The following is a 12,018-nucleotide window of genomic DNA, read 5'->3' on the forward strand; positions in this document are numbered from 1 at the left end:
CTTATAATTAAGATGTTTCCTAATTTGACTCTACGCATTCGGTAGAATTCAAAGTTGGCAGGAAAGAAATATAATAATTCCCATATAATATAATAGTAATAAACTAGTTAACCATGACATGTTGCCCATGTGTCATGAATAGGCAGTATGACTTTTCTTCATTGTAGACGACAAACTAGTCTTACCCATAAATGCATTCAATGAAGGCAGATTTTCACTATGCATTGCCTGCCATGCCAGTACATTGTACTCAATTTTTGCAAACGTGTGCAAATACCCTATGAACATTAAGAACCACAAGCCGCAGTATAATAAAGCAGTGGGATGTTAGATTTGCCAGTACTGGGACTGTAATATATTCTGCTGACATGGAGATTTAATACTTTCGATTCACATTGCTTTAATGCTGATCTCTAAAATACAAATGGACCATACACAGGTTGAATAGAAGAAGATTAGAAAGAGCATTGGGTTTCAGCCAAAAAAGAAAAGAAAAAACACTGGAGAGCAATAATTGTTTCATGCGTGTATGCATTTTCCTTTTGTGAGTCATGCTATGAGAAGAACGATAAATATGCCCTGCATGAGATGATTTCTTATTTGGGCAGGGGAAAAGAAGTAAAAAACATACAAATTTCTATAAATATAATTTGCATTCTGGATTAGAGAAAACTAATTGAACTCAGTCAGACTGGGCTTTCACTATCTACAAAAGAGCATCCTCTCTTCCATCATGTGGAGGGATGTGTAGGTGGCAGGACCACATGTTTATCTTCTATATATTGTGTTGAATCACCAACAAAAAAATGAAGAAAAAAAGCACCCAAAAAAAAAAAAAAAAATTTAAAAGAGAAAAAGATGCACATTATAGACAATCAAAAACCTTCAACACTAGCTCTCCGGATAGATGATGATGATGATTTTCGGCTTTCCTGTTGTTCAAGCTCCTCCAATGAAAGGGTGGAGGAACACGCACGTGGAGGAAGAGACAACGGCAGAGCTGGTCGTCTTGTAGGGGAAATTGATGGTTGGGCTCTTGATGGTGGAGATGGCGAGAAACTTGACCTGGGAGCTGGCATGATGATTCCATTGAGACTTGGTGACCTTGACATTTGCTTTCCAGCAATGGTTGCAGGTTCTTGTAGAGGAAAACGACAGGAATACTTCATGTCTTGTATGATTTTGAGATGTTCAACGATGGCTCTCATGGTGGGTCTTTCTGATGGATCCTTCAGAAGACATCTTTGAGCTATGTCAGCGACTGTCCTCGCTGCTTTGGCTGGGAAACGGCCTTTCAGATGAGGGTCCATGATCAGTGATAGTCGACAGTCATCAGCTAGGAAAGGCCGGCTCCATTTGACTAAATTCCTCTCTTCCTTGGTATGACGGCTATCAAGATTCTTCCGGCCAGTAAGTATTTCTAGAAGAACAACTCCAAAACTCCAAACATTGCTTTTTGGGGTGAGCAATCCTTTCTCCACTGTTTCCACTGAAAGGTTTGCCACAGCCTGTACACACGAGAAAGAAGAATCTTAATTAACAACCTATTGGCCCAAACAGGGCATGCAAAAAAGGAGGATTTGTAGAGAACAAATGAGTGCATGTGACTACAGCACATATTATTTAGCTATGAGTCTTTCTTTGAAGGTTAACACAAATAAGATGAACTTAAATATGGAAAAGGGACATTATCACTAAGCAACTTAAAAGAACTTACAACAGAATTATTAGAGATCTCCATCTCAGGAATGTGGCCAACACAACCATATCCTGAAAGCTTTGCACTAAAATCTTTGTCAATCTGTATGTTGGAAGTTGAAAATTCATTGTACATGGCCTGTATAAGTACAAGGGGAGCTTTTATCAAACGCAGAAGGCGTAGTACCCTTAAATTTTCTAAGGTTCAAATAACTGAAATATTAATTTTCTTGTCCAAAGAAAAAATAAAGCCCTGCTAATGAGGTCAAATTATGATTACCTGGAAAGGCCCTTCTTCATGCAAGAAAGTAAGACCTTGTGCAGCGCATAAAGCAATTTTCATTCTTGTATTCCAATCAATGGGAGGACCATCTGATCTCCCATAGAGTAGCCGATCCAAGCCTCCATGAAAGAGCCTCTCATATACTAACATTCTTTGTTCGGAACCATCACGTGCATGGTAACCAAGCAATTTACAAAGATTAGGATGATGCAAAGATGCAATTGTATTTACCTCATTAATAAAATCCTTTAAACCCTGGAGGAAAACAAACACAAGGACACCATATTACAAAGCAGTCCAGCATTTCTAATATTTACAAAGCAAAATGTCTAAGGTGTAAAGTTCTCCTACATAGGTGAAACCATAATTTGTATTCCATGTTTGATGTCATGATATACATTTAACATGCAACCAATATGGACAACAAAAGGAAGAATGTGTACTTAAAGAAAGGCAGTTACAAGTCCAACCCAAGAGCAAGATTCACAGATAGGTAAACTTTCATTTACTGCATCTATGGCTGAATTCACTTTACTAGCTTTTAACACCAACCTAGAGATATCCTAAATTCCAATTACTATAAAATTTTGGATTCTAGGAGTTTTCTAAAAAATCACATGATTCTTTTAGACTTAGTTATGTTTGTTATAAGAAAATTATATAGCCATACCATTGCACACTGGGGGAATTCAGAAAGGGGATGCAAGATTAAAACACTAACAATTAAGTAGAACAGCAAAACAACACAGTTTTCCATACAACTGTAAAAATAACAATATGATGATGGTGGAATTCATCCAGTTTTTTAAAAGTTAGCTAAGTGCCAACAATTATTGGCCCGGGAGATACCAAGCAAATGAAAAAAAAAGGTTCACTCTAAGCATCCTAATAATCGTGATATGCATATGTTACCTGAGTGGATGGGTGAAGGCGAGTAATAGTTGCTTCGAACTTTTTTGAACTAGAAGCATCATCTCCAAATGAAGCTTTATAGATAAAGGAAGAAAGACCTTCTGAAACACATCGATCTGAAGAGAAATGATGGCAAGCGGCAGCAATGTCATCAAATGAAAAGTTCCTCAGTGTTCCTGTAGGAGGCAGCGGCAATGGTCCAGAAAAGAGAGGGCCACTACTAGTAACTGACTTAAAGCTTCCGGTAGTTTTTAGTGCAGCAGTGTGTTGCGATGGTAGAGGAAGAGGTTGAGGACTTGGCGAACGTTGTTCCTTTATTGATCCAGTTCGATACTTGGACTCATCCGGTTCATCATATTCAACTGATGAAAGAGCATCTTGCTCTGCAGCATCAAGAGTCGATGGAGCAGATAATGCCCTTGTTCTATTACTGGTGATTTTGTTAACTGGTTGAATTGGTTTCACTCTGGTCCTAAAACTTGGGGGTGCAGACTGTAGGGACCGAGTTTGGATTTGGGGTTCCGGCAACACAGTGGGCGAATGATCGTTATGGCTAGCACGTTTCATATAAACATTGTGCTCAGACTTCTTCTTCTTACTCTTCAAAACTGTGAAACACCCCATCTTACTATACAAGTATCTAAGGATGTTATATGGTTTTCTGTCTTTCTGCAAAGAAAAATAAAGAGCATAACTATCAATTAAAAACCTTAAACTTGGTAAGGTCTTAGAACTTCATTAAGACCAAAAGTTAAAATAAAAGGACAAGAATTTCACGTGGTGACACACCTTAGAATTCATTTGATCGGATTGGAAAAATATCACCACCACATGAATAAAAACTTATAAAAGAAAAAGGAACAAGAAATTGCCTAATGACCAACTCTAAGTATCAACAGTTAACCCCCTCCAACATCCTTTTATAGAAGATTTCAAACAGTTGCTCATACATGTTATTTTCAATAGATGTATCTCAGGAAACCTCTGAAATCAGTGCCAATCTCAATTCCCCTTATCAAAACAATACCACCTAAATTTTGGGTGGGTCATGGTCCACCTTTTCATCACTTGAGGAGTTGATATTCCACCTAAAATTTGATAATTCATTTCCATACAATGAACCTTTCTGCAACCAAATTGCTAATCAATCAGTGAAAGACCACCCTCCAATCCCCTCCCACATCATCTAATACACAAATCTATCAAACTTCCAACTTGGCAACAATACCTTAGTTATGAACTATACCATTAAATCCTAGCTACTAAAGGATCAAAATTTATTTATACATACTAAAAAAAAAAAAAAAAAAAAAAACCCATTTCATTCAAGCAACATGCCTACAAGATTATAGAGTTGTATAAAATTTTTTGATATTGGAAATTTGAACTATATAATGTATTTATTTAGTGTTTATGTAGGGTGTGTGTTTTTTTTTTTTTTTTGGAATAAAATATAGGTGCATATTGTGCATGAACATTTGGTTTTGCTCTTATTAAGAATATCTTGACTTCCAAGATTTGTAATGTTGAGACTTGAGAGGCAAGTTTTATGAACCAACATAAAAATAATTAAAAGCCAACATTTTTATTTTCCTTACATGCTACGTAAAGGAAAGCTATAAAATAAAAGAAAGAAAAGTACAAACACATAGTTCATATTTTTAATTTTAAATTGTTTGATATGAATTCAAATCATGAACATAATATAAGCAAAACCAATGAACAATAAAGTTGAATTATTATCTTTGAAAAATTTAATATCATTTTTTTTATTGGTCAATACATTCATCTAGTATCAGTATGGAGAATGTCCGCGTCTCGTCGGAAGGCTCATNTACCCATTAATGCCTCTTCCTTAAAAAGCCACGAACCCCATGAATCAGAATCCACTAGACTTGAATAAAAAGCAACCCAGATCCATGACACCCCCAAATTTTGCCAAAAGAAAAATACCCATTAATTACAAGGTCAAAAATATCATTATAGGATAATCTTCTATCCCATAAATCACTGCAATTAGACGATACCCATCTCAGTGCAACTGAAAGCACAACAAACCATTAAAAAACCAAAAAAAAAAAAAAATCCCAGAAATCTCTCGAGAAAACCTGAACCTTTGAATGCCCAACAAGAAATATACAAGAATCCCAAATATAAAAATTAAAACTTTATAAAAAACAAAACAAAAAGAAGAAAAAACTAATCAAACCTGGAAAATTGCAGCTCATGAAATTCTGAAGAGATTGCCCAAATGGGTCTAATTGGAATCTGTGGTCTTGATTTGATGACAGGAAAAAAAAAGCCCTTCTCAAGTCAAAGAAAGCAGATGGTAAAGGCTGAGGAAGTGAGAAAGATTTTATTTTGGTGAGAGAGAGAGAGAAAGAAAGAGAGAAAGTAGACAAAAGATGAAGGAATACTAAGAATAATAGAGAGAGAGAGAGAGAGAGTCCCAAAGAGGAATGGAGCCCAATGAGCAGTGGTCAAACCTACCAAAAACCCAGATTTAATTAACCATTGAAAGTATCATTATTATTATCATATAAAAACAACAGAAAAATTGTTTTCTTTTTCACTTTCTGACATCTCTACCCTCAATATTTTTCTGTATTACAATTCAGTTTCTTCTTTTTTATTCATCAATGTCAGATTCAGAGATCCTTAAAATGACTTAAAATGCCCTTTCGTACTTATTTATGTTTGGACATGGAATCTTCTGTGTCTTGAGACTCCCCAACCCAACCGTGTACAAGCTGGATTTGAATTATTAGTTCCATTTTGACTAGTATTCCTTAAAAAAAAAAAAAAAAAAAAAAAGAGTTTGTTTGTGTTTTACATTTTTTAGTGAGAGATTGTGCACTCTAATCATGTCCGCGTCTCGTCGGAAGGCTCATTTTGAATTGTGGAGTTTAATTCAATTGAAAATTTTAATATACAAACTTAAAGAATCATGCCTTTAAAAAAAAAAAGTAAATACTAGACAATAGATGAGGGCAAAGGTAAAGTATGAATTACACAATTAGAGCATCTCAAATAATACTATTACTATTTGGATATCTATTAAATCTCAACCATACTTAAAATTTGCCCACCTAACAAAGTGCAATGGGATCAAAATGTTCAATTAGGATAGGTTTATATGAAATAATTAAGTATCTTTGCATAATGAACCATAATTTTATCTAAAGAGGGATAAAAAAAAGTCAAGAATAAATTAATCTATTTTGGGAGGTCCAAGTATGAATGTATCCATTTGAGGAAAGCTTCATCTTCAATTTGCTAATATAGAAGTCATAGGTCCTTGAAGTTATAGTTGGCAATAAGGGAATGGATGAAATTTTCATTATGTGAATATTTGTTTTTAAAATAAAATTAAAAAAATAAAAAAATTTGGCCGGTGGATGAGAGGGACATTTTGGACATTGAGGTGTAGATAAATAAAAGGGCAAAAATAAAATGGGCTGATGACCAAAACGGTAAATTCCAAAGGGAACCTCGATTTTCAACGAAGAGCGCCTTGATTGAAGTGACAAGCCAGTCAAAGTTTGGAAAATTAATATTTTAAAAAAGATTAAATCATGTTTCCGGTGTGGTCAAAGAGACCTATCAAGACAGGTCTTTGACTCTCAATCTGCCCCGTCGGATTTGCGCGTGGCCAAGTGATGGACGGCCCTGATTTTGCCATTCAAACCCTTCGTGGGACCCAACAAACATCAACAATTTTGTCTTCATAAGTTATTATACTCGAAATACTATTAAAAATAAGTAGTCGGTCCTTCACGCGCCATCTGAGAGTGGACAGAATTTCCCATCATCAGCAGCAACCGTGGGTCCCTGTGGGTCCTATTCATCTCGCACTTTTACTGTTCAATTTTGATTTTTTTTTTTTTGGGTTGGTTGGGGATAAGAAAACAAAAAGAGAAGAAAAATTATATAATGGCTCTGTTTGAATACAATTTATTGTTGCTGAAAATTGATTGTTGTTGAAAATATTATAGTAAAATAATTTTTAAATGTATAAATAGTACTGTGGGACTCATTTTTTATATTTTTTAATGTATAAACAGTACTGTTACAGTGCATAAACAGTGCACTATAGTATGTGAACAGTGATAAATGTCTATGATTTTACTGTTCATGCGTTGAAAAAAAAAAAAAACTCACCGAAGCGTGAAATAGGACCCATTGCCACCTTTAGTGAAAAGAAGTGCTATCCAAACTGGCACAATATGTGCGTTTTTGCCTTTGGTTATAAACAAATATACAAGGTTGTTGGGTATTTGTTTTTTTTCATGGTAAACATGGTGTTGTATCGGGTTCAGGTCCATAAATATAAGTGCTTATGAGATGTAGGAAGTAAAGGTTTTAAAAGCGAACTTCACACACATATATACAAATTAGGGTAGACTAAAATTTCTATCTTGCATATAAAAAAAAAAAAAAAAAAAAAGATCACGACCCAATTTTGTTGGTTGACAAAAGACAAGACCAATTGTCAATTGGAGAACAACAATAGATCAAATCGAGTAAGAATTCCACAAGTTGAGTTGGTTTAAGTCGAATCAGGAGAAATGGTGGTGGTGGCAATCAAGATTTCGGTGGATCTTCCTCCAAATCTAATTGTAAAGTATAAGGTTAAAGTGTAATTTTTTATTTATAAACTAGGCCAGATGACCCAGATCAAGGTCTAGCCTGGTAGCCCAAATTTGAGCTTAGTTCTTCACCCAATTGGATATTTATACTCAATTTAAGGTAGTACCCGAAATTGGCCTACAAACAAAAAAGACTTATCTGGGCTGTGACTCTCCCTATCTCAGACAATCCAAGATTTCTTCTTCCATGTGTCATTTGCAGCCAAAAAAAAAAAAAACCTTCTTCCATGTCATTTGCAGCAAAGATTGCTACACTTCATGAATTTAACCTAAGAGCACAATCTTACCTTGCCAATATAGTTGAGTTATCCTGACTTTGAGGTATAAAACTTAAATACTATGGAGTGGGCCCAAAATTCCAACATATTGAATGGGTTTATGCAACATTGCATATGAGGTGCCCTATGTCACCAATTTCAGGGTATTTGCCTAGTAAAATACATAGTAAGTCACATAAATACTAACTTGTTAGGTAAAATTTCTTTTCCTCTCAAAAAAAAAAAAAAAAAAAAAAAATCTGCAAGACGTTTCAAGCACTAATAATTTGCTCAAATGAGTGCGTATCTCACTTTTCTTTTCAAGATAAAATATTTGAGGCCTAAATTGGACCTTTTGATTTGTGATCTACACACAAAATCCAACAGGTCACATGGAGGGCCAGATTGGTGCTCTGTTAAATCTTTTCATGTACCAAAAAAAGAAAAGCCCATTTCAAGAAGTGGAGCAAACCAAAGTACAAAAATATTCATCAATGCAAGTACATAACTACATATTGAGTCATTGACCTACTTGTCCTAGGTTCCTAGCATCAACATGAACATCTTGAGTCTTGATTACAGACCTACCTACCTCCCAATAATACCAAAGGCCTGTCTGTTTGGATGGGCCGATAATTGCTGTAAGGGGATTAAAAACTCTTTTAGATGAAATTGTTAAACGTTTTGGTAACTTTACTGAAAAGTTTTAAGACTAAACTAAAAATTACGAATCTTTAGGAAAAGGTCTACAATTCATTGTTCATAGTTCATACTTTGTAAATCTATAATTTTAACGTAACATTTACTATAATTTTGCCAAACACTTAAAAGGCTAAAAATTCAGCTAAACTTTATAGTTAAAGTTCTATTTCTGTAGAAGTGACAAAATTGAACACGATTCGCGATTTCGATACGACACGACATGAAATTAGTTGGTTATGGGTTAAGGCTTAACGGGTTTATATCATATTTTAGTTGACACGGCTGACTCGTTTAATAAATATGTTGATTTAGTGTTGAACATATAAAATTCGTTTGACTCACCTGACTAATTTAATTAAATGACATTTTATCAATATACCTTTCAAACTCTAGGTATATAAACTTATTAGTTGTTGTGATTGACATATTGTGATTGCTTATTTATGATATCATGATATGTTTTAGTTTTGAATAATTATTTGTGATGCAATTACTCGTTATTTTTTAATTTTATATTAAAAAAATTTATTTGTTTGTTTTTTCATAATTTTTTTAATTTTGACAAAATCGGATAAATAGGTCGATACGACTGACTCGTTTAATAAATGGGTCATGTTAGGGTCTGAAAACACTGTAACAAAATAATTTTTAAATGTATCATTAGTACTATAGGACCCAGTTTTAAAATAAAAAATGTGCTTTTCTATACTTGCGGGTCCGTGAACAATGCACGGGACCCACATAAAAAAGCTACAAGCGCAGCGAAATTCCTTTTCAATGCAATCCAAACGGAGGCTAAGTATTATACAAAAGAGTTGCTTCACCACTAATTTCATCTTTGTTACTCAAAAGTTAAATGAACCCTTCAGCTTTTTCGTCATCTTCTTCTTTAAAAAAAAGCAACATGCATATTGTATTTTATTATACATCCTTAGCCCAAAAGAAAAAAGAAAAAGAAAAAGAAAAGAAAACAAAAACAAAAAGTTAACACAAGCATATCCTTCCAAGCTAAAGCCAATCCAACAAAAAGTTCCTCGTTCCATCAAGGTAAAATCCCTCCCACCTCTTTCAAGTTTCTGGTGTACAAACTGATATACCAACCGGGAAAGAGGGGCCCAAACATATATGAAAATCTGTACCATCTCATAGCATCTTTGTCAAAATCTCTCTTGGAGGAAAAAATTGACGACCAGCACAAAAGATCTTATAACCCAATTGCAATCAATCCTATTGTTTTCAACAATTTGAACAATCGAATAGATGGAATAAGAAGGTACAAATAATTTTGACAATGTGTTTCATATCCCAAATCTTGGTTTGGTTAAATAGTTAAGATGTATAGCAATCCAATAAAAAGCCTCACCTGGACCCCCACAGTTTGATAAAACCTTGAAACATACCTGAAAATGGCAATTTATTTTCTTAAGAACCCTATTATCATTCATGTTAACATTTGAAAAATCAAACAAACAAACAAACAAAAACAACCACAACAATGTTTTTACCTGGCAAGCTGGAGGAAACAACATAGTTCCATGGCATCTGAATATAACCAATTTTCAAATATTTGTCTAAATCAAACGCTAGTGAACAAACCACTGATGTACCCATTAGAAGTATGCAGAAATTACTGATTTTTCCTGTCATATATTTCTTGAATAACAAAACAAAGTATAACATGATAACACAACCATGAATGGTAATTCCCCACCGATCTTTGTTGCATATTGTTTGGGACAGAAATGCAAAAATCCCAACCACCAAAGAGCCCATACAGAATAGTTCCTACAAATATATACACAAAATCACTCTAGTAAGTTCAAAGCAATAATTATCTTATCCAACAAAATAACAAATATATGTATTATCCCTCTCACAATGTGTGAGCTCAAAGGCGTGTGAGATTCACACACTGTAAGAAAAATGTGCATATATCCAATATGCAAGATGCCTTTTCAGTTCATAGAGTTTAAAAAGAGACCGTAGTAACTGGAAGCGAAAAATATACTATACACGACTGACATGACCAATCAAAGTGTAAAATCATATTTATACCTTATAAGCAAGCCATCCCAGATGATATTTTCGAAATTTAGCTTCTGGGTGTGGGAGATCTGACTTGTGCTTAAAGCCAATGGCTCGGTTCTTGCTCCTTCGAAACCGAAACTTTTTAAGAAATCCAATAAACTTGGATCTCAAAGTTTTGCATTGTGGTTGCTTGGGATTAATGGGTGTTCCATATTCGGACTTCAGTCTAAGAATACATTTGCCAAGCTTTAGTAAAATGGAGCAGTGATGGAACTCCCAAGTGGGTATGATACTTGTTGCTTTGAGCTTGAAATGAAAGCTTTTGGCCTTGGCATGAATGTAGATTTTCCATGATTTTTGCTTTTCTGCTTGCATTGTGCACAGATTTATGGGCCAAAAAAAAGAAAAAAGGCACACTGTTCAGCAGAATATGATAAATGAAGTTACGGCTTATGCGGACCCAAGATGAACTAGCCGTTGAGTTCCAAAGGGATTGCCTCATTGACCAGAATTTTGAAATAAAGAAATCGTCTTTTTTGAGAGGTGAAGAGCTAGACTGTAACCATGCCACGCCACGTGTTCAAAATGTGCAGTTAAAGTGGAAAAAAAAAGGTGCAAAATATGATTTATTATATTTTGTGAAACATGTGCATTGATTCTTGAATTTTTTTTTATGGGTACAGTACAATTGTAAGAGTTAATTAAATATAAATTATCTATACCGCTTTTATGTTTCATCTTATTTCAAATCGCAATTCGTTAGGTATATATTTTTACTTTTTTTTAATAAAAAAATTTAAGTTTAAAATTGAAAAAAAAAAAAAATTTAAACACATAGCATGCTACAATTGAAATTTACCAATAAAGTTTGTATACACTATACCTTGGCTTGGAAAGCTTTGTGTAAGGACAAAAAGATCAAACAGCCAAAGCCCCCTTAGAATAGTGAGGTTGGAACAGTTCAACTAGGCTTAAATCAATATATATTTGTAAGAGAGTGAATTAAACAAAAAAGAGGGGTTAGCCTGAAGACAAAAATAGGAAAGAAATACTATGGATCACAGATTGAGTAGATAAATGGCTTATTATAGGTTTGCCCGAGGAAGCTAATGATACTCAAAATAATACATTGTTCATGCTATTTTCTCAATGTTCTTGTTCTAATGCCTCTCCCCCTTTTATCTGGAAGTTCTCTTCCCTTTTATACTTCTTAGCACTTCAAATCTTGACCCTTTGTCTCCACCTACCCAAATTCTCATCCTGACACCTACCCTTTTAAGCTTCTGATGAAGGTGATAGAATAAGCTGTTTAGCTGTGAAATCTACTGTTTAGGTCACTTCCTTATTAATGCAACTGATAAAGCTGTTGTCAACCATTTAATGCGGAGGCAGTAAGCTACTTCTCACTGGAAATTTCTCCTACCCCCTATGATTCTCTTTTCACACCCCGTCCTTCCCCATCGGAGCTCCTAAAAGTCTTTTGTCTCTC

At 34.5% G+C, this 12,018-nt stretch overlaps 1 protein-coding gene and 1 long non-coding RNA gene across 3 annotated transcripts; both read right to left on the reverse strand.

Annotated features, from left to right (window-relative positions):
• Nucleotides 1-619: 619 nt before the first annotated feature.
• On the reverse strand, nt 620-5,384 carry LOC112036595 (probable serine/threonine-protein kinase PBL7). 2 transcript variants are annotated; one of them, XM_024069434.2, is made up of 5 exons: nt 5,103-5,384; nt 2,894-3,562; nt 1,979-2,236; nt 1,718-1,837; nt 620-1,508 (listed from the first exon to the last, which is right to left on the reverse strand). In XM_024069434.2, exons 2-5 carry the CDS (start codon nt 3,515-3,517, stop codon nt 876-878), a joined length of 1,635 nt encoding a protein of 544 aa, XP_023925202.2. In that variant the 5' UTR covers nt 3,518-3,562; nt 5,103-5,384; the 3' UTR covers nt 620-875. The 2 variants fall into 2 exon arrangements, with proteins under 2 accessions (XP_023925202.2, XP_065627529.1); XM_065771457.1 differs by lacking the exon at nt 5,103-5,384 and adding an exon at nt 3,683-4,067.
• A 3,977-nt stretch (nt 5,385-9,361) lies between these two features.
• On the reverse strand, nt 9,362-10,947 carry LOC112036581 (uncharacterized). The gene is made up of 3 exons (XR_010628219.1): nt 10,557-10,947; nt 10,007-10,286; nt 9,362-9,901 (listed from the first exon to the last, which is right to left on the reverse strand). It is a non-coding gene; the product is annotated as an uncharacterized LOC112036581 (long non-coding RNA).
• Between the last annotated feature and the right edge of the window lie 1,071 nt (nt 10,948-12,018).

Source organism: Quercus suber, unplaced genomic scaffold (assembly GCF_002906115.3).
Source record: "Quercus suber isolate HL8 unplaced genomic scaffold, Cork oak 2.0 scaffold_44, whole genome shotgun sequence".
Classification (NCBI taxonomy): domain Eukaryota; kingdom Viridiplantae; phylum Streptophyta; class Magnoliopsida; order Fagales; family Fagaceae; genus Quercus; species Quercus suber.

Excerpts from the sequence above, each read along its gene's own strand:
- LOC112036595 (XM_065771457.1), bottom strand. Across the intron at positions 2,237-2,893 it reads GCCTTCACCCATCCACTCAG|GGTTTAAAGGATTTTATTAA; the intron begins GTAACATATGCA and ends GTTTTCCTCCAG. Across the intron at positions 1,509-1,717 it reads AGATCTCTAATAATTCTGTT|GCTGTGGCAAACCTTTCAGT; the intron begins GTAAGTTCTTTT and ends TCGTGTGTACAG.